Source organism: Ailuropoda melanoleuca, chromosome 8 (genome assembly GCF_002007445.2).
Source record: "Ailuropoda melanoleuca isolate Jingjing chromosome 8, ASM200744v2, whole genome shotgun sequence".
NCBI classification, from domain to species: domain Eukaryota; kingdom Metazoa; phylum Chordata; class Mammalia; order Carnivora; family Ursidae; genus Ailuropoda; species Ailuropoda melanoleuca.
In genome coordinates this window covers 104,366,454-104,394,387 of record NC_048225.1, presented here as the reverse complement: position 1 = coordinate 104,394,387, position 27,934 = coordinate 104,366,454, and the positions used below count along the sequence as shown (strand labels likewise).

At 46.7% G+C, this 27,934-nt stretch overlaps 1 protein-coding gene and 1 long non-coding RNA gene across 8 annotated transcripts in view; one reads left to right on the top strand and one right to left on the bottom strand.

The window, feature by feature from the left end:
• Positions 1 to 15,953, top strand: part of DSTYK (dual serine/threonine and tyrosine protein kinase) — a 54,936-nt gene extending 38,983 nt beyond the window's left edge. Inside the window, exons 10-14 of one of the 4 annotated variants that reach the window (XM_034667114.1) lie at positions 324 to 437; positions 1,883 to 1,997; positions 4,008 to 4,142; positions 9,481 to 9,611; positions 15,496 to 15,953. In XM_034667114.1, coding sequence (XP_034523005.1) covers positions 324 to 437; positions 1,883 to 1,997; positions 4,008 to 4,142; positions 9,481 to 9,569 — 453 coding nt within the window. In that variant the 3' untranslated portion in view covers positions 9,570 to 9,611; positions 15,496 to 15,953. Of the gene's footprint in view, positions 1 to 323; positions 438 to 1,882; positions 1,998 to 4,007; positions 4,143 to 4,512; positions 8,944 to 9,480; positions 10,878 to 12,830; positions 13,725 to 15,495 lie in introns of those variants that run through there. The other 3 variants (XM_034667115.1, XM_034667113.1, XM_011223637.3) reach the window with 3 other exon arrangements.
• On the bottom strand, positions 14,748 to 27,755 carry LOC105237163. Of its 4 annotated transcripts, none has more exons than XR_002142481.2 (4): positions 27,437 to 27,755; positions 26,579 to 26,726; positions 24,962 to 25,137; positions 14,748 to 17,095 (listed from the first exon to the last, which is right to left on the bottom strand). It is a non-coding gene; the product is annotated as an uncharacterized LOC105237163 (long non-coding RNA). The 4 variants fall into 4 exon arrangements; XR_004627359.1 differs by lacking the exon at positions 14,748 to 17,095 and adding an exon at positions 20,144 to 22,074; XR_002142480.2 differs by lacking the exon at positions 14,748 to 17,095 and having other exon boundaries at positions 22,758 to 25,137.
• Positions 27,756 to 27,934: the final 179 nt, after the last annotated feature.

The following is a 27,934-nucleotide window of genomic DNA, read 5'->3' as shown; positions in this document are numbered from 1 at the left end:
CTCAAGGGCAGTTCCAGAGTCTGTCCGGTGCTTGGAAATGAGCTCCTGCCTCCAGTTGCTGGCCTGCGCCTCCTCTAGCCCCGTGTGGGGTCATCCGGCCGCCTGTGTGCAGCCTCCAAGGGATGTTATCTGGCCTCACAGCTTGTCCTTCCTCGCTTTCCCTCGGCTTCCTTCTTCTGACTGCTTTCCTCTTCCCTTCTTCCCGCCTGCTCCTCTGCCCTTGTCCTCTGTGCACCCCGCAGAAGGAGCTCGGAGTGGGTTTAAGCACGTTGGACTGAGGGGTTGTCTTGTTAGTGACAAGTGAGCCCTTTTGTCTCCCCAAGGCTGGGCTGACGCTGAAGACCCGTCTGCAGATCGCACTAGATGTGGTGGAAGGGGTCCGCTTCCTGCACAGCCAGGGACTCGTGCACCGTGATATCAAGCTAAAAAATGTCCTGGTAAGTAGAGCTGTTTCCCTGAGATAACACGCTGCCTCTGTGGGTTCAGTGGCCTTCCGAGGGGCCGCCTACGTGTGAGCGGGATGGCGGGATCGCGGGAAGCGCCTGCTGGGAACACAGTGGCGTTGACAGTGGAGTGGGTTGAGGCATCTTGGACGTAAGGCTTGGGGAGTGTCAGGCCGCCTCATAGACCAAGCTTCTGTTGCTTCAGGTTTTTCCTCCCGACACTGTTGGAAACATTTGAACTTCCAGAACAGAGTGGTCCGATGGAGATCCAGATATCGTTCATCCAGATTCGTGTTCTCTTTCTCCAGCCTTCCTCTCTCTCCGTTCCTCAGTCTCTCTCTCTCTATCTCACACACACACACACACACACACACACACACACACACACACTTTCACTCAACTATAGGAAAATAAGTTACAGGTAGCACATTACCCCTAAATACTCGAGCTTGTATCTCTTAAAAAGGACATTTTTCTGTGTAATTAAAATGCCATTATCACACCAAAGAAATTTAACGTCAGTACAATACTGTTAGTTAATATATAGTTTATATTCACATTTCCCAGTTACCCAGACACAGTCTGTTTGTTCGCTTGTTTGATCCAGGGTCACTCCAGGATCAGACGGTGCACTCCGTTGTCATGTTTTCCTGTCCTCCATTAATCTAGAATAGTTCTTCTGCCCTTTTTTGCTTTGTGATGTTGATGTTTTTGAGGATTCCAGGTCTGGTTGTTGTTTAGGGTTTGGTCAGTGGGGCTGGATGTGGGCTGAGATGGGTAAATGCACCGTCAAAGGGAAGGTGGTCCTGAACCCACCAGTCCTGGGATCTCAGTTCTGAAGGATCTTCTGACCCGCTCCTCTTGAAAGTGTGTTGGATAGCATCGAGGTGTCTCTGGCAACACTTACGTGCTATGTAAAGATGACAGCAGGATGGGGGAAGGGAAAGATTGCCCTAAAATCATAGGCTGAAACCTGAGAGGCTTCTCAGTTGTCAAATGAAGCACAGATTTAGTCTCTTGGACCTTTAGGAAAGGAAACTGTGGGGAAATCAGGCAGCTCTCCTCAGCTGACCAGAGGACTCCTCAGCCTTCTTCCTTAGCGACTTTCTGCTCTGGGGTCTGGAGGTCAGAGGAGAATCATCAGGAACTGAACTACTTTCCTCTGTGTCTTTCACTTATTCATTCTTCCCAGACTTACTAAGTGTCTGCGATGTGCCAGGCCCTACGCTAAGCGTGAGGCATACAAAGTTGAAAAAGACAGCCGCGGCCATCAGGTTGCTTGCGGTCTGGGGAGAAGACAGGAGTGGGAATGAATCTGGAGACAGGGAGGCTTGCGTAAGTGCTCCGTGGAGGGAGACGTCTGCTCTGAGCTCGAGTGTGCAAGTGGGTGCTGCGTGCAGGCTACGATGCAGGCTGACTCTCCCCTGCTCTGCTGGCAGCTGGACAAGCAGGACCGTGCCAAGATCACGGACTTAGGATTCTGCAAGCCAGAGGCCATGATGTCAGGCAGCATCGTGGGGACGCCCATCCATATGGCCCCTGAACTCTTCACAGGTAAGCCGTGGGGCAGGGAGGGGGCTTCAGCAGGGCTCCGTGCTTTAGCCCTGAGGGCTCCGCCTTGGGCTAAGTAGTATCCGCAGGGACTCCTGGCAGGCCTGGTGCAGGTGAGGGAGAAGCAGAGGAGGGAGCCCTGAGGCAAGGAGCGGGGAAAGGGAAGAGGTAGAGCGGGCAGCAGGAACATCAGGAACAGCGCACGCGCACGCGGGAGCCACCAGGTCTTCCTGTAGAGGTTTCTCCGGGCTGCTCGCGCCATAATTGCCACAGTCAGCCGACCGGCTGCTCATAAAGTGCCGACTGAGTAACTTTGATGTGTCAGGAGTCGGCCTTGATCAGTGAGGGGCTTGCGGATGACAGAGACGCACTGGGAGACATTCAATAACCAGGAAGCAGTGAACGACAGCACGTGACGGGTGCTGACACGGCTGCCAGCTAACATGATGTTGTTGTTCAGCCAAGTGACAAAGGAGGGTTGAAATGTTTGACAGTTTTGCGGTAGAAGTGAGATGGCCGGTAGAGCTTGAGTCAGGTCTGGAAAAATTGGTCTTTGGGAAGGGAGCTCGTAGGAAGCGTGTTCTTTGAGCTGGGCGGCAGGAGTATGCCTTTTCATACGTTTTGTTCCATTTAATGCTCACGGCCCTTCTGTGGCGATGGCGATGCATTTTCATGCCCGTGTCACAGATAAAGTCGAGTCTAGATTGGTGAACGTCAGAAAGCCACCCCAAAACACGGAGCTAAAGATGATGGAGCTGGGATTGGAATCTAGGTTTTTCTGGCTCTAGACTCAAACCACGTGTCACGAAGGAGAGAACATTCTGGAGGCTGGGGAAAGGGAACTAGGAAAACAGCATAGAAATAAGCAAGACAGGATGGAAGTCCATGGGGGGAATAACAGCACACAAGGTTGGAGATGAAGTTCTCTGAGCTTGAAGTCCGCGCAGAGGAGTGAGGGCTCGATGTGGGAGCAGTAAGGAACTTGAGCTCGTGCGCAGGCGCGGGATGAAAACACATTCGCGGAAGGTTAGCTTAGCAGCAGGAGGTGGCCGGGGGTGCGAACGGCCAGAACTGAGGTAGGCAGAGCGGTGGTGCTTGTGTCCAGGGGCAGGCTGCTGGTAGTGTGGGGACAAAGCAAGTGCGCCGGGTGCCAGGGCAGCTCAGGGCATGATCAAGTGGGCAGCGACGACGAACAGCAAAGAAGGACCAGACTAGGACCCAAGGGCTTGAACCTGAGGGACCTGAGGGATGGGAGATGGTCATGGTGTTGCTGAGGCAGATGGGAAGGTCACGGCAGGCCCCTTGTCAGCGTGGAGAAGAGTTCGAATGGGCGATCTGCGCGGCCTCCTCTCATTAGCCTCACTCACAGGTCTGCCCCCAGCCCTTCACGGAGTCGGGCTCGTAAGGATTAGGGGTTAGCCGAACCCACAGTAGCTCCAAGCACACACTCATCATTTATCTTTCTCTAGATTTCCTTCCTACAGAAGTTCTATTCCCACTGCTTTCATTTTATTTTGGCTGTTTCATGTTTCATTTCCCTGGATTGTTTCTCTGCAGTCCTCCTGCTGACAGAAGAATTCTTTCTAAAATACATTCTTCATGTCACCTGCTGCCCTAAAACAATAGAGGACTTCCTGCTGTCCATTGAATCCAGACTTTTCTGTCTGATTTTTAAAGACTTTTACATTCTGGTTCCCATCTACCCACCCGTTTCCCGGCCTTGCTTCCCTAATCCGACCTATCAGGATGAATCTTCTTGGTTGTTGCGTCAGAATCAAAGGCCTGTCCTCCTCCTTTGTCAGGCTCTGGCCTCAGCTCTGCCCTCCCAGTACTGTGGTTTGGGGTGTAATAAGATGGGCGTTGTAAACAGTCCTACCTACCAGGGTTGTTAGGGGAGGCAATGGATGTTATAAGCTTTAGAAATAAAGGCGTGGAGACCTCTGCAGACCCTGCGAGCAGGGATGCAGCCACTCTCTGTCCCTGGCTCACTGCCATCGCCTCTTCTCGCTACAGGGAAGTATGATAATTCCGTCGACGTCTACGCCTTTGGTATTCTCTTCTGGTATATCTGCTCGGGCTCTGTCAAGCTCCCTGAAGCATTTGAGAGGTGTGCTAGCAAAGACCATCTCTGGAACAATGTGCGGAGAGGTAAGAGCCACAAGCCCTACTTTGTCCTGCCCCCCCCGCCCCACCCCCACCATCAAAAGCAGACCGAGAGCAGTGGGTCCACATACCGTCATGGAATCCAGGAAAGACACTGAAGTCAGACCTTTGCTTTCAGGCAGTATTGTACTGAACTGTTTCAAGAAGGCTTTTTTCTTAAACGTTTCCAATTCTTCAACTTCCTATGCCAGTACGTTCCAGTTTTTTTGTCACTGTTACTACTAGGTTCTGACCTTGGTGTTTGCAGCTGAAGCCAGAACTCCTGAGCCCTGCCTGGTCTGCGAGCTGGTTGGGCCTCATCATGGCACGGGCCCTCTCACTGACTCTGGCCTTGCTTCCATGTGCCTTTCTCCAGGGGCCCGGCCAGAGCGTCTTCCCGTGTTTGACGAGGAGTGCTGGCAGTTGATGGAGGCCTGCTGGGACGGGGACCCCTCTCAGAGGCCTCTCTTGGGCATCGTCCAGCCCATGCTTCAGGGCATCATGGACCGGCTATGCAAGTCACATTCGGAGCAGCCAAACAGAGGGCTCGATGATTCTACTTGAAAGCAAAGATCTTTCTCCTTTACTCTCTGTTTCTTTCCTTCCCCTCACCTTTTGGCGGTGGGAAGAATTTGACATTTATTCACAGCACTCCCCAGGGAACTGATGCTTGTGGGCAGCTTGAGACCTTCCCAGGCTGAGATGCCTCCCGGATTGTGAAGTGTTGGCTGGCTGTTGGGGCACGTTCAGCAGCTCACTGATGCCCCAAGCCATCCCGTTAGCAAAAGATCGTCTAGGACACACAGACGCCGAAGAATGCAATGTTCCAGTCTCAGAACTGAAAAGGAGGCAAATGTACCAATTGTCTATTCACTGTATGTTGCTAAGACAGGCGGGGCACTGCAGTGGCGATAGTATTAAAAACTATAATTTTCATCTTTTTGGCTCTAGCTAGGAGTAGTTTGGTCTCTCCTGTCATCAGGGCCCTTAGAAAATTTGCACTTAGTTCCAGGATTGTGAGAACATACGAGCAAAACAATAACTTCGTGCTCCCAGCAGCCAGATCTCGGGTTGCAACAGCCGGAGGCCCCAGTGAGGGAGCTGGAAACTGAGCTGTCTGTTCCTTGTGTGCCAGCGCGCTCATTTTTATAGCACTGAATAGCCCTGCCTTCTGGGGGTGGGTTTCACGGTTACGTCACCAAGAGGCCACAAAAAGAAAAAAAAATGTGGTGTACACATATGTATGTATATACATATGTGATCGGATTCTGAGTTACTGCTAACCCCAGGATAGAATCTTTTCTTCTTCCCTTTGGTCTTGATTTCGCCCCCCCCCCTTTTTGGTCTCGAGATGGGGAAACTCCAGTTAACATGATATCTGGGGATGAGTGTCTGGGTAAAACTGACCGGTGTGGAGTAACTGCTGAGACCTGAGACATGAGCAGTGATCTGGAGCTATGGGCTTCCCTGCAAACCTTCTAGAAGGATACCAGGCCATCTCTAAAACTTAGAATAAAAAATTCCTATTTTTTGTTTGAAACTAACACACTGATGTTTTTAAACTCCCATCAATGAGCTTTTTAACCAAGATTTCTTTTGCAACTTGTCCCTTCTTTTTTACTTTATTTTGAATATAATGTAAGAAAAAAAGCACCAGATGGAAGAGAACGCTTTTTGTAGCTCTGTGTGTGCCCCTCTTGCTGGTGGTTCCCCTCCCCTGCAGCTGGGAGCTGTGCTGGTGGGCTTTTGGAGTGTGTGTCAGGAAGTGTGCCTAATAGAAGAAGTTCTGAAGGGGAACGATTTACATGTTGATGTACCTCAGATCTTGACTTAAAGCCTCGCTCAACCAAGACGGTCCATCTGACTTAGAACACCAGGGGGGTGAAGGAATAGAGGAGGGCATCAGCCTCCGTCCATCTGCCTAATCTCCAAGCGCTGTGGTCTCTCCCTGTGCCTGTCCCCCAAGTCTGGGAAGCAGGTCCCTGAGTAGGTGTGTAAGGAGATGGGCAGATTTGCTGCTGGAATTTTGCAGGGTTGTTTCTAGAATGACCATCTCTTAAACATTAACAGAGTATAAATAGTGTTCACAAGAAATTTTTCATGTAACTTGTAAAGTTCAGTTTTCACTCTTTGGCTGTGCTGGGCTCTGATTATGATACACTTGAGTGTAGTAAGCCTCCAAGCACTTGGAGCCCTTCAGAGACTCCATATAGTGCTAAAAACCATTTTACTTGCAAGCAATAAAGTGACCGACTCAGTGTCTTTGGGTTCTATGAGCTCCAGCCTTGTTCTGGTGGAATGTTCAGTGGATCTCTTAGAATTGTTAATACCCATTTATACCTTTACTTCTTCAAGTCACTCTGTTCTTGCCTGCATTAACTTGTGTGTCTTCCTGGGGACTATGATGGGGCTTCCAGGAAGCCAGATTTTCAAGTTTAAAAAGGAGAGGTGAATAGTGTCTCCCTGCTGAAAAATCAGTCTAAGTGTCTGTTCCGTATGAAATTTCAGGAAAGGTCTTCTATAGTTCCCTTTCCCAGAGAGTCTTAGTCCAGCTCAAATCAGGAGTCTGTGCTGCTGTTGTGGAAGCCACATTCCTAACATTCTTCCAAAGTCTTAGTTCCTACCCCCATTCATGCGTGGGGGGGGGGTCCCCTCTGCCCAGTGTCCCTTTTCAATGTGTCCCCTGCAGCTTAGTCTGCTCTCAGACACCAGTTTCCTAGCAGATTCCCACATTTTTTGCCTGAGTGGGGAGGGAGGAGAGGAGGGACCAATGTTAAGTAAGACAGTAGTTGTTTTAACAATTCATTTTAAAAAAAGTGTTTTGAGAAAAGTTGCAAGATATTCCTGAAGCTCTCCGGGCCTGCCAAAGTCCACATAGAGTTCTTTGGGAGGTGTGATTCGAACACTCAGCGGGCTGAGTGCAGGAATACGATATATAACACATGCATACTTTGCTTTCGTTTTATAACATTGTCAGCTAATTTTGGATTCTTTGTTCCTTGGCACCCATTATTATTAAAGTGATGGAATGCCATGAAATGTACTGTACTGTATATTACTTGGGAAGACACTAGGTATTCAAAGAAGTCTGGGGGCACTTGGGCTGTAGCGGGCTCAACGAGACCAAAGTCCTAAAGATTTTACCTCCTAGCTTTGGTTGTATGTGCTCTCCCAAGTGGTGAGGTGAGATTGTGGCTGGGGGAGGAGGAAGGATGGGACGGATTACCCTTACTGTGTTCTACCCTTCTAATCATTCATTAGGGCAATTTACCCCAGCCTGAAAATGATCACCTGGCCATTTTTAATATGCTTGAAGTCCAGTCACTACGTTACTTCAGAACTGAGTGAAGGACCTTCTTGCAGAGCAATCAAGAAATGGTGGAGCCTGGGGCCCCGGAGTGGCTGACCCTGTGCCTCGGGAGCTGGCAGTGAGGCCAGTCTGGCACGAGTTGAGGAATGCTCGTTTGGCTGAGGTTTCCACTAGGCATGCCCTAGTTCCTGGATCCTCTGTAGAGAGTGGCTCATTGATTGAGCAAGCCTTCCACTTCTCTAGGAAGGAGGGCTGTGCTGGTTCTTCCCTGACCAAAGAGAATCACTTGTGACTCCATCAGTTTCAAGGGGACAGAGCCTAGGTAGCAGCTTCTCGTAATTTTTAACACTAAAATTCAAGGAAACAGTGAAGGAAAGGACATATTACTACCACAGATGGAAACGGGACTGGTAGAACTCTTCCCCAGTACCTGTCAGCTCTCTAGTGCATTTTGATGCATCTTTGCTGAGCTGCCAAAGAGGGGTTGCAAAGTTGTTTCCTGACAAGAGAAGGGGTTTGGGGTGGCAGGGCTCCAAAGTGATAACTGCACTGAATGACACTTTATATATATATATATTTTTTTTTGGGGGGGGGGCTTATTATTTAGCACTGAGAAGCCAAGAGGGATCGGTGATTACGGTAGCACTTGGGGGGCAGAGGTCCCCCGTGGCCTTGCTTTGGAGAGAAGGCATGCTTGGTGTTCCATCTGGCTAATCAGGGAGGGAATCTCCGCAAAGTTCCTACTGCTTCGGAGCCGGATAAAGGGCCCTCGAAGAGTCCTTCGCCAAAAGAGTAGTTGCTTTCTTTGAGTTTTCAAAGTTTGACTTCTGGATTTGCTGGATCAAATAACCCACTTTTTCTTTAAAAGAAAAAAAAGTGGATTTATCCTTCTAAATATGGGGGGAGTGGTAAGGGCTAGTGCTGTGTTAAAGTGGGTGAGGAGGGAGTACCCTTCAGAAACGTGTATTGCAAACTCCTTTGGGGGTTGCGAGGAGCACTACTGTTCTTAAAAGGGTTTGTTGTTAACGTCTTGTGCCTTGTTAACATCCAGTCCAGTTGAGATGCGCACGGAGACTGTGAATACCTGGCGTTGGGGGAGGCCACCCGACTCAGAGGGTTGAAAAGGAAATCGGTCTGGACGGCCTGTTGTCTTTTATCCTTATGTAATATTTTTGTTTGTTTTAAAGGACTAATGTCTATTACAGTGTTAATAAAAGTGTAACATACTAAGTGTGTAGAATAAAAGTGCAATAACAAGAGGAAGCTACCTTGGCACAAACCTCAGTCCTTCACGCTCCCTTCTTGTGCTCTCTCTTTTCCATAATACGGCAAACAGGACCGCGTTGTGTTTTTAAGAGACATGACTATGGGTTCAGTCTTCATCTAGTGTCATTTTGGATGGTTCAGTTTGGTTTTGTAGAGCATTCTGTATCCTTGTGGGTTGCACACATACCCCACATGCTGTAGAATAAAGATCACATTAACGTTTGACGTTTACCTCTCTTTGGCTTTGTTTCCCTTCCCTCCCCGGGTCAGAAGGACGGCCCCCGGCCAGTCCATTTCCACGGGGACCTCTGCAGCCAGGGGTCTTTCAGTCTGCCTTAGGATGCTGGGAGCATCTTACTCTCCCTTGCACTGCTCTGCATTTCTGGGTTCTTGACATTACCACTACCAGAGCTTGTGGCGGGGGGAATGGGAGGGCGGCAAAGTAGGGTGATGGTTTACTTTTCCGAGGCTTTCCTGGACTCAAACCCTTTCCTCCAGCTTCTCTTGCAGCACTGGGAGCTCGTGCACGAGCCGGGCTACTCTCGATTTCGCTGGGAGAGAATCTGAGGGTGGGATCTATATGCTGGCCGATCTACATTTTCTGTTTGGGCTCACCCCACTGTGGGGATCGGCTTGCTCGGCGGAGCGGCAGCAGGCAGCTTGCTGAGCTCCCCCAGGGTGTGTGACGTGCGGTTGGTTTTGGGTTACTGGATCCTGCTTGTGTGGCGGCCTCACTTTTTGCTACAACCGCCTGTGCTCTGACTGCAGCGCCCGTTCGGCCAGGAGGGGGCAGCACACATCAGAAGCTTGATGGGCCTGTGCGGAGGTCTTCAAGGAGAAGCCTTGGTGGAACCTGAGCGGTTCCCAGCCCGCCCCTCCACAACCGACGTCTCATGCAGGTAAGCCTCTCCCCCGGAGAAACTTTCCACCGGCTCCAGCCACCCTTCACAGCTGAACGCGTCCCATCTTGGATGCACGTTCCCTGTGTCCTCGTGTAAAGCTCAGCGTGACCCCTCGCTTCACTTCCTCTCTTGCCAGGACAACTTTGGAGAACACAGCTGGTGGTAACACCTTTTAGCCTGGGCCTGCTTTCCCAAGAACACCTCCCTCAGCAGGCCAACTGCTCAGGGTCACTGGGGTGGCCTTCCCGGTCCTGTGTTTGGGTGGGGCTCAGAGGGGAGAGGCCATCAACTGTCTGAACATTATTAAATTCAGTTTCAAAACGTGTGCCTTTAGCAGGATCCCAAGCAGGCCCCAAAGTACTCCCTGAATAGCCTCCTTTCAAGTTCGGTCATCATGGGGAGCCGTGCCCTGGTGGGGCCTCGTGGGGCCCTCCTAGGGATGGCCTGCTCCTCAGTCTCTTCTAACGGTAGCGTTTCAAGTCAGTGGGAAAACAGGCTGTTTATAAAACTGACTATCCCCCTGAGGAAAAGATCATGCAAAAGAAAAGGTAAAGAGCTAAATGGAAGAAAAAAAAAAACCACCTATAACGGAAGGCATTTTTCTATATGCTAGGCACTCTCCTAATTGCTTTACATATATGAACTCACTCAATCCCACCACCACAACCCCTGTTACCGATGGGAAAGTGAAGGCACAGAGAGATGAACCAGAGTCATGCAAATGATAAATGCCAGAGCTAGGATTGGAACCCAAGGAGCGCAGAATTTCTGCCTCTACAACTAACCATTACACCGTGCTGCCTCTGGGGGGAAATGCATGTCAATATGCTCACGGATCGTCTGGGGACAGGGAGAACTTTCTTGTGTGGTCAGGAACCCAAAAACCATAACGCAAAAAATTATAGAAATTACAAAGAATGTAGGGGCACCTGGGTGGTGCAGTCAGTTGGTTTCCCCTCTTGGTTTCAGCTCGGGTCATGATCTCAGGGTTGTGAGATCGAGCCCTGTTTTGGGCTCTGCCCTCACCGGGGAGTCTGCTTCTCTTTCTCCCTCTGCCCCCCACTAAAATAAATAAATCTTTAAAAAAAATTATAAAGAATGTATATGCAGCCAAGACACCAAAACCAAGATTTAAGACAAATCACAAATTTGGAGAGAATAATTGCGATATATAACTGAAAAATTGTTCATATTTCTAATACATGAAGAAATCAAGCAATAAGAAAAAAAATCTAAAAGCAAATTGGCTAATACATTTTTGAAAGAGATGTGCATCCTCATCAATAGCGAAATGCATATGTGAAACAAAGATATTTTCATCTATCAAATTACTAGAAAATACTAAAATATTCAAAAGTGTAGGGAATGACCACTTCCCTAAGTTGTTGGGAAGTGGGTTAGCTGCAGAAGGGCAATCTGGCAGTACTTATTATAAAAATTTTAAATGTGGGGGTGCCTGGGTGGCTCAGTGGGTTAAGCGTCTGCCTTCAGCTCAGGTCATGATCCCAGGGTCCTGGGATCAAGTTCTGCATCAGGCTCCCTGCTCAACAGAGAGCCTGCTTCTCCCCTCCCCCCGCTTCCCCCACTTGTGCTCTGTGTCTCTCTCTCCCATGCTCTCTGTCTCACAAATAAATGAAATCTTTTTTTATTTTTTTAAAGATTTTATTTATTTATTTGACAGAGAGAGAAAGACAGCCAGAGAGAGAGGGAACACAGCAGAGGGAATGGGAGAGGAAGAAGCAGGCTCCAGCAGAGCAGGGAGCCCGATGCGGGGCTCGATCCCAGGACTCCAGGATCACGCCCTGACCAAAGGCAGACGCTTAATGACTGGGCCACCCAGGCACCCCGCAAATAAATGAAATCTTAAAATTTTTTTTAAAAGATTTTATTTACTTATTTGACAGAGAGAGAGACAGCCAGCGAGAGAGGGAACACAAGCAGGGGGAGTGGGAGAGGAAGAAGCAGGCTCATAGCGGAGGAGCCTGATGTGGGGCTTGATCCCACAACGCTGGGATCACGCCCTGAGCCGAAGGCAGACGCTTAACCGCTGTGCCACCCAGGTGCCCCTGAAATCTTAAAAATTTCAAAAAAAATTTTTTAATGTATATATCCTTTGCTCCAGAAATGATTTCTATGCAGTCCTTACCTACAGAAATATTTTCACAGGTAGGCAGAATCATGTAAGTACAAGGGTATTTACTGCATCATTATTTGTAATACTAGAAAATTAGAGGCAATGTTCATGTCTGGCAACAGATGAGGATTAAACTGTGCTCACCCAATGGAATACTATACAGCCATTAAAAGGAACAACACAGATCTCTATGTACTGACAAGGATGTTTATAGTAGGTCATTGAGTGAAAAAATAATTTATATAAGAATATATTTCTTATGATCCCCTTTTTGGGTAATAATCCCTTCCATCCTCATAACCCCAAATTCTCTAGAGATCTAGTCCCTCTCTCTCTCTGTATATGGCTAGAAAAAGGTTTGAAAGGATACGTATGGAACTGATAACAGTGGTTTTCATGGGGAGAGAACTCCAACTTTAGTGTATTGCATTTCTGTTATTCTTTTGTTCACCTGCTGTGAACATCTATTTTTCTTGCAATTTAAGAAGATGAATGGAATGGTTAATTCAAGAGGAAGGAAATAGGTATTGGAAAGATATTATGGGCCCACAGAATCAGTGGGTAGGAACCACGGTAGACTTGCAGGCAGCTGGCCAAGTGCTTCACGATGGCTGTGAAGAGCCACCTTCATTCCCTCATGAGATGACAGCCAGGGAGAGTTTTCTCACTTGGCCCAGCACAGGTCCCAGGCCCATCTCTTAGCTGTATTGGCTCGCAGCTGGGAAGGCTCTGTCCCCTCCAGATTCTATGGTGGGAAGTGGGCACCTAGACCTGTCTGCCCGTCAAAACCTCATTCAGTGGAGGACATGTAATTCCTGAAAGGTAATCAAAGAACCTTTAGAGAAGGGACCCATGTTCAGGACAGGCTCAGATGACATATGTCCACTACAGTTTACCTCTTGGGCTGTTCAGTATCTGCCCCCACCCTTCTGGCACTACTGGGAGGCAAGGTGGTGAAAGTAGGTGTACAGATGGGAGCCCAAGCATGGAGGGGCCACAGCTGGGTCTCTGGGAAGGACATTAAAGAGAAGACCCCCTTAGCTTCTCTTTCCTTTCTTCTCCCTTCCTTGGTGTCTCCGCAGGGGTCCCAAGGAGGTCAGTCCTACAGATGCTCAAGCATCTAAGAATATGCTGCACGTCAGCCTTCCTATGCGGAGAATGCAGGAGTTGAAAAGCTAGAAGGACGGGCCAATGCCAGGCTCAGTGTGAAACCATGGGCTCTGAGATTAAGGAAACTGCCCGGGTTCCCAGGGTTCCAAGCTGGGAACGTGCAAAAACAATGGTTAGTCTGAGACCTCTTACTGAGCAGGATTTGCTTACAATTTCTAAAAACGATTGCTTCCTATTTGATACCTGCTACAAATCTACACATAACATCCTTGTAAATTATGAGCCATGATAATTTTAAAACCACGTGAGCTTGCCATACAACCTATGGATCTGAATATTCACACAGTACTGAAGCCCCATGTGCTCTTCCGGATGCCAGCCCCGTGTCTCTCTCCCACCCCCAAGGTTACCATTGTGCTTGTCATTCTCTTGCTTAAAAAACAAAAAGCTTTTCCAAATATACATGTGTTTTAAGCAATATATAGTTTGGGTTTGTATGTTCTTGAGCTTTAAAAATGGTATTACTGGGGCACCTGGGTGGCTCAGTCGGTTAAGCATCTGCTTTCGGCTCAGGTCATGGTCCCGGGGCCCTGGGCATTGGGCTCCCTGCTCAGTGGGGAATCTGCTTCTCCCTCTCCCACTGCCCCTACCCCGCCCCTGCTCTCTTTCAAATAAATAATTTTTAAAAAATGGTATTACCTGTATTTCATTTTCTGTAATTTTTTCTCTTCACTTACTATGTCTGACTTTTATCCAAGCTAATCGGCTGTCACTGCACTTTGTTCTCACCACGAGGGATTATTCTAATGTGTGAATGTACTGTGATGTGGCCTCTTTCTCAGAGAACCAACTTTTGGTTTGCTCATTTCTCTCACTGCCCCTCCGTTTCCCAGCCCACTAAATCCTTCTCGTCTTATTTACTGTCTTGGTTCTCCCCTTACGGGAGAGTCCATAGTCCATGGTTTTCCCCCATCTTTTTTTTTTTTTTTAAAGATTTTATTTATGGGGCGCCTGGGTGGCACAGCGGTTAAGCGTCTGCCTTCGGCTCAGGGCCGTGATCCTGGCGTTATGGGATCGAGCCCCACATCAGGCTCTTCCACTACGAGCCTGCTTCTTCCTCTCCCATTCCCCCTGCTTGTTCCCTCTCTCGCTGGCTGTCTCTATCTCTGTCAAATAAATAAATAAAATCTTTAAAAAAAAAAAAAAGATTTTATTTATTTATGTGACAGAAAGACAGCCAGCGAGAGACGGAACACAGCAGGGGAGTGGGAGAGGAAGAAGCAGGCTCCCAGCCGAAGAGCCCGATGTGGGACTCGATTCGGGAACAACGGGATCACGCCCTGAGCCGAAGGCAGACGCTTAACAACTGCACTACCCAGGCGCCCCTCCCCAATCTTTTTTAAAGTTTTTATTTTTATTTATTTATTTGACAAAGAGACAGAAATCACAAGCGGAGGGAGGGGCAGAGAGAGAGGGAGAAGCAGGCTCCCCACTGGAAGGTTGCGCTACGACAAAGAGGGAATTGATCCCAGGACCCCAGGACCATGACCTAAGCTGAAGGTGGACACTTAACTGACTGAGTCACCCAGGCGCCCCCATAGCGATCTTCTTAAATTGGATGCTTACAGCTTTCTTCCTTCCTCACACGCACACTGACATTTCAGATTTCCCTTGAATTACAGCTGTTGCTGCATCCTGTAAGTTTCACTATGAAAGATGTTTGTTATGGTTCAGTTTCAGTGTCTTCTATCTGCCGTTACTATTTCTTCTCTGCTCTGAGTTTTACATGGGTATGTTTTTAAATTTCCAAGTGTGAGGAAGAATTTCTTTGTGTTTTTGTTAATGATTTATAACAATGACATTGGGGACAGAGGACGCGGTCTGTATGATGCCAGTTTTGAAAAAATTTATTGGAACTTGTTCTGTGGGTTAGCTCCTGGTAAATTTTTATAAGTGTTTTATGTGTTCTTGAAAGTAATGGGTATTTTCATTACTTTTTTGTGATTCACTATGCAAGTCCAGTGTCCTCTTTGAGACTTGGAAATGGCATGACAGCAAACGCTATTGTTTTGCTTGGCTTGTGGCACACAGCAGTGACCACGTGCTCTCTTTGCCCCTCCACACCCACTCTTTCCCCTCTCTACTCAGCTCCCTGGCCTCTGTGGACCCCATCTTTGCTCTGCGCTTCCAGTGGGGTTCCACTGCACTTGGAGTTTGGAGGGTGGCGGGAGAAAGGCTGAGGAATTTTTCACCCTAGTTCACCTTCAGAAATGGTTGCTTTCCCCCTGAAAGATATACCTCCTGTCTGATGGCTCTCCTACAACTACAGCTCGTTTTTTTTTTTTTAAAGATTTTTTTTTTTAAGGAATCTCTACCCTCAGAGTGGGGCTTGAACTTACGACCTGGAGATCAAGAGCGGGGTGCCCCCGCCCCCGCCCCACTGAGCCGGCCCAGGGCCCCAAGCAGCCAGAGCTCGAACCGCTGCTCCCTTTACCCATCACGCCTCAAAGCTTCCCACTGTGAGGTGTCTTGGCTGCTTTGCCGGTTGCCCATCGCCCTGCCTTCATCACTTTGACAGCCCCTTCCCTCAGCTCTCCTCAGTTCCCCATTTCGAGTATGCCCTCTCTTTCCTGACAGGGACCGAGGTTGACACAGCATGACAAAGGTGTGTTGAGCAAACTGTGCGGAAACGTCACGCACAGAGTCGCACAGAGCTCAAGAGGGCGCTTGGTGTTTGGGAAGCTGAGAGTCTGGTGAGGCCGAAGGGTGGCGGGCAAGGCGGCACTGGACGGAAGCAAGACTGGAAAGACTGGCAGGGGCCCGAGGGTGAAGGACCCTGCAGGCCATGCATCATGCTCCCAGAGCTCGAGTTCCCGAGACAGAGACTCGGGCACAAGAAGTAGTGGGGAGCCCTCCTGGCCTCTTTGGCTCAGCAGCTGAGAGAAGTGACGGAAGCAAAATGAGCCAGGGAGCATCTGAAGGGCAGGAAGCAGCCCAGCAGGCCTCAGGCAGCCCCACGGAGAGCTGCAGGCCGCAGACCACACTTCACAACTGTCCCACCTCGAGCCTGCAGGCCGGAAATCCAAGGTCTCGGCTGTTTTAAAGGTCGCACGGTACTCGAAAGGGGTCACAGCCCATGTCTTTGGCCCCAAGGCTGGAACCAGAGGCAGATCGCAGCGCCTGCATTCTTTGGCCCCAAACTTAGACTTTCTCCCCGTCCAGCTTCTAGTGCCCTCACCAACTGTGGACATATTTCATCGTTTGGCCTCATGAAGACTTAGTAAAGTGAAATGAGAAGCTGCAATGAATGTCCCTTCTATTACCTTTTTCTCTCCGGAGACACGTGATCCCTGGGCAGCAGCTCAGGAGGCTCAGAGACAGAAGTAGAGTTGGGCAGACCCCTTAAAGCATCCCATTTAGGGGCGTCTGGCTGGTTCAGTCGGTTAAGTGTCCAACTCTTGGTTTTGGCTCAGGTCATGATTCTGTGGACGTGGGACTGAGCCCCACATCGGGCTCTGTGCTCAGCATGGAGTCTGCTTGAAAGATTCTCTCCCTCTGTCCTGTCCCCCCTCACTCGCACTCTCTCTCTCCAATAAATCAATCAATTAAAAAAAAAAACTAAAGCATCCCATCTAGGCTCCTCTTTTATAGCAGAGGACATGAGATCCAGAGAGCAAAGGATGTCACGGCGCCAACTGGAGGGTAGGACAACACTAGCACCCATGTCTCCTGATCCCCAGGCCGGTTTTCCTTTCTTAATTACGGCTCCCACTGGTCCTCTGAGTTGAAGAGCAGGCTGGCCAATGGGTTTCTTCATCTCTCTTCCAGCCGTGGGGTCTGGTAGTCTCATGTCCGGCAGCCCTATCTAATTTCGGGCACTAAGGAGGAGACTGTGGCCCTGAGATGCAAGAATAGCTTTGGAAGAAGAGTTTGCTGAACCAGAAACCAAGGTGAGGGTTGAAGGCCAGGGCAGGTGAGCAGTGGGAGGCAGCCTGAGGATGCTGCCAAGTGCTCCCAGGTTGTGGAGCTGACGGGGGTCACCAGCTGGCCTGGCATTTCTTGGAGGGGTAACTGCCCCATCCCCAGACCCAGAGGAGGCGGGCCTTTGGCTGGACAACACCACAGGCTGGATCCAGAAGAGCCACTACAGCAGGAAAAGAAGGATCTGGCAGAGCAGAGAATGAGGGTTCTGGGCAGCTTGAGAAGGTTTCCATTGGTCTTTGGTGGGTCTGTTGAGCTGGGGGAGGTAAGAGATTAAATTTTAGAAGGTAAGGCCTGGCCCAAGGAGGTGGAAGATTTCAAGATTTTATTTATTTATTTGACAGAGAGAGAGCATGAGCAGGGGGAGTGGCAGGCAGAGGGAGAAGCAGGCGCCCCGCTGAGCAGCGAGCCCAATGTGGGGCTCGATCCCAGGACCCTGAGATTGTGACCTGAGCTGAAGGCAGATGCTTAACTGACTGAGCCACCCAGGCGCCCCACTATTGAGCTCCTGAGGCTGGTGTTTGGTGAACTGAGTAAAGCAGACAGCCCTCCCTAGTGTGGCTGAGTATTACCTAATCCACTGAGGGCAGAGGAGGGCTGACTTTACTCTCTCTGTTTGGGCTGGGACATCCATTTCTCCTGCCCTTGGACTGGAACTCCCGGTTCTCAGGCCCTTAGCCTTTGACCAGGACCTACACTATCAGTCCCACCTGGTTCTCAGGGCTTTGGACTCAGACTGAATTACATCACCAGTTTCCCTGGTTCTCTAGTTTGCAGAAGGCATATCATGGGACTTTTCTTAGTCTTCATAATCATGTGAGCCAATTCCTAGAATAAATCTCTCATAAACACACACACACATTCCATTTCTCTGGAGAACCCTAACTAATGTAGCAGTACTTAGAGGGAAATTCATAGCACTGAATGCATATATTATTTTTATTTATTGAGAGAGAAAGGGAGGAAGGGAGGGAGGGAGAGAATCTTAAGCAGACTCCAAGCCCAGTACAGAGCCTGATGTGGGGCTTGATCCCACGACCCTGAGATCATGACCTGAGCCAAAATCAAGAGTCAGATGCTTCCCAGACACCCCTGAATGCATATATTAGAAAAGAAAAAGGCTCTTAAACCAATCATTTAAGTTTACACCTTAAAAAAAAAAAACCAAGTAGAAAAAGAAGAGCAGATCTGTCTTGGAGCACTGAAATAAAGTTCTCAGACACCAATCTGAGTGGCTGTGCAGGGCTGCCTCTGCAAGGGAGAGCAGCAGCAGCTGAATCCTGCACAGAGCTTTTATTTTATTTTTTTTATCAGAAAAGCAAGGACAGATGCCTCCAAGCGTGGGACAGGAGTACAAAGGGATGGGAAATATCTTGCAGCAGGCTTGCGTTCTCCCCTACGCGTAGGCACACAGGGAGTCAGTCATGGGATAAGGGAGGAGCGGGATGTTTGGGCTAGCAATCGCCAGGTGCGCAAAGGGGAGACTGAGGGTTACATTCTTTCAGAGCTCCTAACTTATGCCCTGCCCCTGGGGATTGTGGGATCCTGCTCCTACGGGGCCGTTGTGTTCAACGGCCTAAGAACAGGACTGCTGCTGATGTTTCAGCTGCTTCCACAGTCTCCCCTTAGGGCTTATAATATGTTTCCTAAGCCTAACTCCACAAGATTAAATCCAAAGTAAGCAGAAGAAAAGAAATAATAAAAATTCATATTACATCACAAGTCAACTACATTGAAAACAGGAAATCAACAAAACCAAAAGCTGGTTCTTTGAAAAGATATTTTCTTTGAAAATATCACTAAAGTTGATAAGCCTCCAGCTAAGCTAACTAGGAAGAGAGAAGGGGGCAGAGGCAGAAGGAGAAGCAGGCTCCCCACTGAGCCAAATGCAGTTCGCAGTTTCATTCCAGGACCCTGGGATCATGACATCAGCCAAAGGCAGAAGCTCAATCAACTGAGCCACCCTGGCGCCCCTAATATCATTCTTAATAATGAGCAGCTAGAAGCTTTTCTATTAAGGATGTCCGCTGTCATCACTCCTTTTCAACATTGTATTGGAAGTCCTAAGTAATGCAGTAAGGGAAGAGTAGCAAGTAAAAAGCATACTTACTGGGAAGGAAGAAATAAAGCTGTCTTTATTTGCAAATGACCTGATTGCCTATGTACAGAATCTGAAAGAATTGCCAAAAGCTTCCCGGAACTAATGAGTGATTATAGCAAGGTTACAGGAAACAAGGTGAATACCAAAAGTCAATTGCTTTCCTACATATCAGCAAGAAAGAAGTAGGATTTGAAATTAAAAAAACAATACAATTTACATTTGCACCCCCAAAATGAAACACTTTGGTATAAGTCTAACAGAATATGTATAAGACCTATGTGAGGAACAGCACAAAACTCCAATGAAAGAGATCAGAGGACAACTAAATAAAGGGAGAGCTATTCCATCCCAATGGATCGGAAGACTCAGTATCATCATGACCAGTTCTTCCCAACTTGCTTTATAGTTTCAATGCAATCCCAATCAAAATCCCAGTAAATTATTCTGTGGATAGCAACAAACTGACTCTAATGTTTATATGGAGAGGCAAAAGACCCAGAATAGCCAACGCAATATGGAAGGAAAAGAACAAAGTCAGAGGATTGACGCTGTGTGACTTACTATAAAGCTACACTAATCAAGACAGTGTGGTATTGGTGAAAGAATAGACAGACAGAAATACAGTCAACTGATCTTTGACAAAGGCAAAGGCAATACAGTGGATAAAGATGGTCTTTTCAACAAATAGTACTGTAGTAACTGGACATGCACCTGTAAAAAAACTGAACCTAGAGGCACCTGGCTGGCTCAGTCAGTAGAGCATGCAACTCTTGATCTCAGGGTTGTGAGTTCAAGCCCCACATTGGGCATAGGACTTACTTAAATGAAAATGAATCTAGACATAGACCTTAAAGCTTTCACAAAAGTTAACCCAAAATGGATCACAAAACTAAATGTAGGGTGCCTGGGTGGCTCAGTCAGTTAAGCAGCTGACTCGTGACTTAGGCTCAGGTCATGATCTCAGGGTCGTGGGATCGAGTCCCACGTTTCTGTGCTCAGCAGAGTCTGCTTGTGCCTCTCCCTGCCCCTTCCCCCACTCTTTCTCTCTCTCAAATAAGTAAATAGATAGGACGCCTGGGTGGCTCAGTCAGTTAAGTGGCTGCCTGTGGCTCAGGTCATGATCCCAGGGTCCTGGAATCAAGTCCCGCATAGGGCTCCCTGCTCGGCGGGGAGCCTGCTTCTCCCTCTCCCCCTGACCCTCCCCCCACTCATGCTCTCACGCGCACTCTCTCTCTCTCAAATGAATAAAAGATCTTTTTATAAAAAGTAAATACATAAACTAAATGTAAAATGCAAAACTACGAAATTCTTAGAAGTCAGAATAGGAAAAATGCAGATGACCTTGCACAGGGGACTTTTAGATACAACCCTAGGCAGGATCTATGAAAGAAAGAACTGATAAACTGGACTTCATCAAAATTAGAATGTTGTGTTCTGTGAAAGAAACTGTTAAGAGAATGAAAACACAAGTCACAGACTGAGAGGAAATGTTTGCATAAGACACATCCGGTAAAGGACAGTTATCCAAAATATACAAAGAACGCTTCATACTCAACAAATAGAAAATGACCTGATTAAAAAATGGGCATAAGATCTAAACAGATACCTCACCAAAGAAGATACATAGATGGCAAAAAGCATATGACAAGATGCCCCACATCATATGTCACCAGCAAAATGCAAATTAAAACAGGAGATAACCACTACACACCTATTGGAATGGCCAAAATCCAGAAAACTCACAACACCTCATGTTGATGAGGACGTAGGAACAGGAACTTTCCACTGTTGCTGGGAATGCAAACTGGTACAGCCACTTGAGAAGAGAGTTTGGTGGTTTCTCAGAAAACTAGACATATTCTTACCACACAATCCAGTGATCATACTTCTTGGTATTTATCCAAAGGAAGTGAAAAGTGTGTCCACACAAAAACCTGCACATGGATGTTTCTGGCAGCTTTATTACTAATTGCCAAACTTAGAAGCAACCAAGATATCCTTCAGTAGGTGAACGGATAAATAAACATTGTCTGGTACATCCAGACAATGGAATATTATTTGATGCTAAAAAGAAATGAGCTGTCAGGCCATGGAAAGACATTAAGGAAACTTAAATGCATACTGCTAAGTAAAAGAAGCCAATCTGAAGAGGCTATGTATTGTAAGAGTCCAACTATATGACGCTCTGGAAAAGGCAAATGAACAACTAAACAATAACTATGGAGATCATGAAAGGATCATTGGATGCCAGGGGTTTCAGGTAGGGCAGGATAAGTTGGCAGAGGCCAGAAGGATTTTTAGGGCAGTGAAATTACACTGTATGACACTATAATGGTGGATATATGTCATATATTTGTCAAAACCCATAGAATATACAATAACAAGAGTGAACGCTAATGTAAACTAAGGACTCTGGGTGATGATGTGTCATTCGTTGTATGTTCATCAAATGTAACAAGAGTACCACTCTGGTGGGGGATGTTGGCAATGGGGGGGGCTAGGCATGTGTGGGGGCAGGTGGTGTATGGGAAATCCCTGTATCTTCTGCTCAATATTGCTGTCAATCTAAAACTGCTCTAAAAAAATAAAGCGTATTCAAAAAAAATAAAGACATTCACTTTTGACTTTAAAAAAGCTATTTAAACTAAGAACAAAAAAAGAATTGCTAACTTTTCAACTCATTTTATGATGCTAATGTGGTATCAATAGCAAAACCTGATAAAGACACTAAGAAAACTGTACAGACCAATCTCAAGACTCTGAGATCATGACCTGAGCCAAAATCAAGAGTTGAACGCTTAACTGACTAAGCCACCCAGGCGCCCCTGTATTTCTTGGTATCTTCTGGACATGAGCCCTTTTGAGGTTCTCTGGATGAATACGCCTCTAGAAGAGAACCTCCCACTTTCTGGGAGCACCACACCAGAAGTCTCCACATCCCCTAGCAGATGAATACATTCCGGCCTGGGATGAGGTAGCTTCAGATTCTATTTATGAATCACTGAGGGTGGGGGACACTGGAAAATAAACTCTTCTTCCTTCCCTCTATACAGATTTATTGCACAGCACAGTTGTTCTCTTTCCTTGGAGTGCCCATAGCTTGACGTCAGACTTGTACAAGTTCTGTAAGTTTTCTTAAAAAAAGAAAAAAAGGTAAGGGGCGGCTGGGTGGCTCAGTCATTAAGCGTCTGACTCTTGATTTCCGCTCAGATCCTGATCTCTCAGGGTTATGTGATCAAGTCCTGCATTAAGCACTGTGTTGGGCTCCACACTCAGTGGGGAGTTGGCTTGCGATTCTCCCTCTCCCTCTGCCTCTCCCCACCCCCATGCTCCCTCTAAAATAAATAAAATCTTTAAGAAAAGAAAAAACGTAAAAATAAGGGGTATACAAGGAAAAATAGGTAAATGGGGGAAAAAACTACACTGAAAACCACATCAGGGGTTTTTATCTGATGTTTTTTAAAGGGCTTGAATTTGAACTTCATCAAGTATATTAGCATCCAGTCCAGTAAAGTTGACTGAAATGATTACATTGGATTGGAGACTCAGAACTGAGAGGAAACCAATGTGCTGTTTTCATATAATGTTTCTTTGTTGCTTTTTCCTTTACGCAATGTTTGTTTTTGAAAAGGAGCAACTGTGGGTTTAATTTAAAGCAACTTTAAATGGTTGTTTTGGTTTTAAAAATGGTTTTGCAAATCTTCTCCGTTTGAAATGATACTGCCTTCCGTATTCCCACCCAACAGAAATGGGGTTTGAGCATTCTGCCTTGTTGGGGAGTGGAATGAGTTAGGACTTTCGTAATTAACAAAACACGTTTTGGAATAGCACAAGCAAAAAAGGTTCTCTTTTATAAAGGTCCAAGGATATTTAACAGAACGAGAGGATGTTAACGCAGCATGTTCTTGGGATCAAATTGGATGCAGATAGTATTATCTTTGATTTGCTTCTGAACCTCTGATTTATTGTTCAATCTGAAGCCAGCTACCATGGTTTCCATCTGTTAGATGCCAGTAGCCCTCTCATTCATATCTGTTCTCGTCAACAGATGTGCCAGACTGTGGGAGTCACTCGGTCCACACTCCAAATTCTCGGAAAGGAATCTAATTGGGTTCAGCTTGGGTCAGGGGCTTATCCACAGAGCCATCAACTGTGGCCTGGGGGGATAGGGTGTACCACGTGAATGAGGCTTCTCTTTCTGCTAAATCATGGTTGACAAGTGGAGGTGGACTGAACTAGCTACCTAATTTGTGGGGCCCTGTGCAAAATGAAAATACAGGGCTCCCTTGTTCAAAGATTATTAAGGATTTCAAGATTGCAACAGCAGAACATTAAATCAAGGGTGGGGCCCTTCTAAGTGTAGGGCCTTGGACGACTACACAGGTCCTGGGCCAAGAGGCTGCTCCATGCTCTGGACCTGGAGGAAGAGCCTCCAGAATGAATTTCTAGACCCCATATGTCGAAACTTAGAACCAGTGATTCTTGTTTTGGGACATAACTTAGACTGAGTGTTATGTTTTCCACCTTGTTTCCCCCCATTTCCTTATCTCCTTCTCAGGTTCAGTAACTTTATGTGGAATTGCTTGGGTGTGAATAAGTTGGGTTTTTAAGTCTCTGCCTCTTCCTTTCTATTATAAGGCAATGATCTTCTGGAAGGTTGTATAAAGTGTGCATTTGACTTGGGTCAGTCATCCTCGTAAGAGTTGATGGAGAAGGAGTTAATGTCCTTTTTAAAAAAAAAATTTTTTTTACCAAAAAAACAAAACAAAACCACCACTTTTTACCTTGAATTATTAGACTTACAGAAAAGTTTCAAAAATAGTCTTGAGAGTTTTCATATGTCCCTCCCACATCTTCCCCTAATGTTACCATCTTATATAACTTTAGTACAATTATCAGAATCAAAAAAGATTAACGTTGGTACAATACTGCTAACTAAAGACCTTTCTTGATTTTTACCAGTTTTGCTCATGTCTTTTTCTTCTTCTAGGCTCCTGACCGGATCCCACACAGCATATGGTTATTTCCTTAGTCTCACGCAGTCTGTAAAAGCTCCTTTGACTTTGTCTTTCATGACTTTGACTTTTTTGAAGAGGACTGATCAGTTATTTTGTCATATGTCCTACAATTTGGGTTTGTCTGGCATTTTTCTCACGCTGAGGCTGAATATTACGGGTAACATTGTGTCATCAGCGCATTGGATCAGGTTCCTGATGTTGCTTTGTCTTGTAACTGGTGATGTTGACCTTTATCACCTGATCAGGGGATCACGTGGCTTCTGCTAGATTTCACACTGTACAACTACTATCTTTCCCTTTGTAGTTAACAGATGTCTTGCAGGAGGTAGTCTGGGACTATGCAAATTCTGCTTCTCTTCAAACTCCGGCCCGCTCACTTTTGCACTCATTGATGGTGCTTTGCTTTGCTTTGCTTTTGTCTCTAGGCTTGTGGTATCCAACAGAGGGCTCACGTTGGTTCTTCCCGTCCTTTTTAGTGTAGCTATGGTTCTGACTTACAGCGGGTTCATTTTTTAGTATTTTTTTTATTCCATTTGGGCTCTCCCCACGTCCCAGTTGGTTTTAGTTATTTCTTTATTTTGGGAGTATGGGAAACACTACCATTGTTCTAAGAGTCAGAGCTACACAAACATATACTCTGAGTATCACTACCTCCTCACTCCTGCTGCCCCATTCTCATTTACCCCCCTTTTCCATCTTTTTCCCACCTATCCCCTACAGGAGACCAATCTCCTTAGTGTCTGATTTATCTTTCCTGTACTGCGTTTCTTTTGCACAAATGCGGCATATTTTCTTATATTCCCTTCTTTCTTAGGGTGGCATTTGTGCTTTGCAATTTTCACTTAGAAATATGTCTTGGCAACCACTTTATATCAATTTACAGAGTTCTTCCTCCTTTTCTTAACAGCTGCTGAGTATGCCATTGTGTATTGTGCCACAAATGTACAAACACTTAGATTGCTTCCAAAATATTGCAGTTACAAATAATACTGGAACGACTAACCTTATGTGTGTGCCTCTTCCCCACTGTTGGAGTGTATCTTTAAGTGAATGTCCTAGATACATACATACATCCATCTATTTCTTTCCTTCCAATCGTCGCCAGAACTGAGAGCTGTGTTGATGTTGCTGTCTCTTTCATGCTTTCTTTCTCAGCTCTGCCTTCGAAGTCTGTAATCTCTGACAGTAAGCACAGATAGTGGTCATGAATACATGAGTACATTTTCTCAGAAAGTCTTCACTCCCTGACAAAGCCAATAACTTGGGTGGCACCCCCAGTCTTGTGTTATAGAAATTGTTCTCAACCTTGTCTGAACATGAGAATCACTAAGGCTCTTTTAAATACATCAGTGCCTAGGAATGCTCTAGGTGGATTCTGCAGTTAGTGCAGAATCTCTGGGCGTGGGACTCAGGCACCCGTGTTAGTCTAATAAGATGCCCCAGAAACTGCGATGTGCAGCTCAGGCTGAGAATCACTGGGTTAAATCCTTGAAATGTGACAAAATCTCTCAGCCCTTACCATATTCCCTGTGATTTGAACCAGCTGCCAGAGTGTATCCTGGCTGACCTGAGAGGTGTTCCACTCAGAGAATTCCTGATTTTTACCTGGAGGAGAGGAAAGTACCAGCTGGCTTAATTTAGGGAGATCTGTAAAAGTCTTTAATGAGACGGAATTTCAACCTAGCCAAGAAATAAGTTTTTTCTCATAGAGAGTCTGAATGACAGCGACAAGTTGCTTCAGGCCAAGAAGGAAGAATGTTAAATTTCCTTTCCTCCCCTTCAACACACAAACTGGGGTACCTTCCTTTGTAGTTGGCAGTATTAATACGCTCCAACTAACACTTGCAAAGCAGAGCCCACTATACTGGTTTTCATCAAATCAAAGATACCATGACTTACAAGACACACAGTTATCTTATGTAGCACTAAGAAAGAAAAAAGCCCACTGCTAAATAATTATGATACAATTAAATAAATTTTTAAATGTGGGGACATGTGCATATTAGAAATGATGACGTATAGATCTGTAGCCTAAACCTCTTCTTTGAACTCCAAGTCAGGATGGCAACTTGAATTTCTCACAGGTTCTTTAAACCTAACATGTCCAGTGGGGAACCAGGATGGCTCAGTCGGTTAAGCGTCTGCCTTTGCTCAGGTCATGATCTCAGGGTCCTGGGATGAAACCCCACATCATCGTGCTCCCTGCTTAGGGGGGAGCCTGCTTCTCCCTCTCCCTCTGCTTGCGTGCGCTCTCTCTCAAATAAATAAATAAATAAATAAATAAATAAATAAAATCTTGAAAAAAAAGGAGCACACCTCTTTAAAAAACAAAAACGAAACCTAACATGTCCCAGTCTGGATTCTCCATCTACCCTGCCAAAGCTGTTCCTTTCTCTGTATTCTCTGCCCTGTCAAATGGAATCCCCCATCAAACTAGAAACATGGAAGTCCAGCCAGTCTCCTGATGTTCTTTGCGTTCCATATACAAAAGATCTTTCCCATTCTATCAGTTCTGTCCCCTACTCCTCTCTTGAATGCACTGCCTTCCTCTTTTCCTCTGTTGTGGCTTTGGGTCAGGTTGTCCTCATCTCTCCACAGGATTACCGCAGTGATCTCCTACCTGCTTGCTACTCCTTCAATCAATCCTACTTCACACTGTCCTTGTTTTCTTTCTTAAACATCGATCCGATCACATTATTCCTCGCTTAAAATATCCCACAAGAGAAATACTGCATCCGCAAAACAGGCAAAGTTCATGAACAGGCCACCTTATCAGAAGAGAAAAATACACATTGATACATGTGAAAAGTTGCTCGTGCTCACCATGAATGTAACAATGACATTTCCCCACCTACCAACTGGCAGAGTTTGAGAGAGCTGAGAACGAATGAGCACAAGAGCGTGCAGAAGTACTCCTATTTACCGCTCTCGGTAGGACAATATTTTGGATGGCGTTTCTCCACGTTCTGGATATGTGAACGAACGCAAACTGCCTCCTATCTCTGAGCCTCAATTACTGAATTTGGTCAAATGGGGCTGATATCTACCTTAAGGGCCTCAAGGAAGTGAAATAATTCTGGGTCAAGTGATTTGTAAATAATAGCTAACATTTTACAGGGCGCTTGCTGTTCTAAGCGCTTCGTATGTGTTAGCTCAACCAACCACAATAATCCTGTAGGTACTCTCATCATCACCCTCATTTTTACGTACAAGAAAACACTGCCCAAGGGGAGGGGTTAGTAAGGGGTGGGGCTGGGATTACGGTCATTCAATCTACACAGGGGGATCGAGCTCGAGTCCTGTTTTTCCAGAAAGCCTACGCCATTCTCTTCCTTTTTACGATAGTTCACAGAACCCATAGTCGAAACTTGTTCATGTAGCATCTGCTCTCCGTTAGCAACCACCAACTGGACTTTTCCAACTGGTTTGTGTATCCATCACAGTCCCGTCTGATGGAGCTCCGGGGAACTCAACCCACCTCTCATTCCCATTCGTTTGCGGCGTCCTGCTTAATGCTGGGTACACAGTAAAGCCTTAGATAGAGGCCTAACAAATGCTATCGTACATTTCCGTGGGACCAAAGGCATAGCCTTATAAATATGAAGTAATTTTCACCAGCCTGAAACATAGAGAGCAAGAAGCCTACATACTGATGAGTACGCGCGCTGAGGAGTGATAGCTCCGCTCCACGCCCGAGCACTGAGGGCAGACCCTTCCCGCTTTCCTACGTCCCTCGGACTTTGCCCGGAACCTTTCCCGCGGCATCGGAAGCAGCCGGCCGGGACATCGCGGTTGAACACACAACACTGCCAGGACTAGTAGTCTAACTATATGCCTGAAAATTCTAGCTCACTTACCCGATTCGGGAGAAAACGTCCTCAATTTCTTGCACTTTTCAAAGTACTAAGTGACGATAACATTTTTGTCCCTTAGTCGATAGCGTCCTCAAATGATTCCGAGAGAATTTATTCTTCTT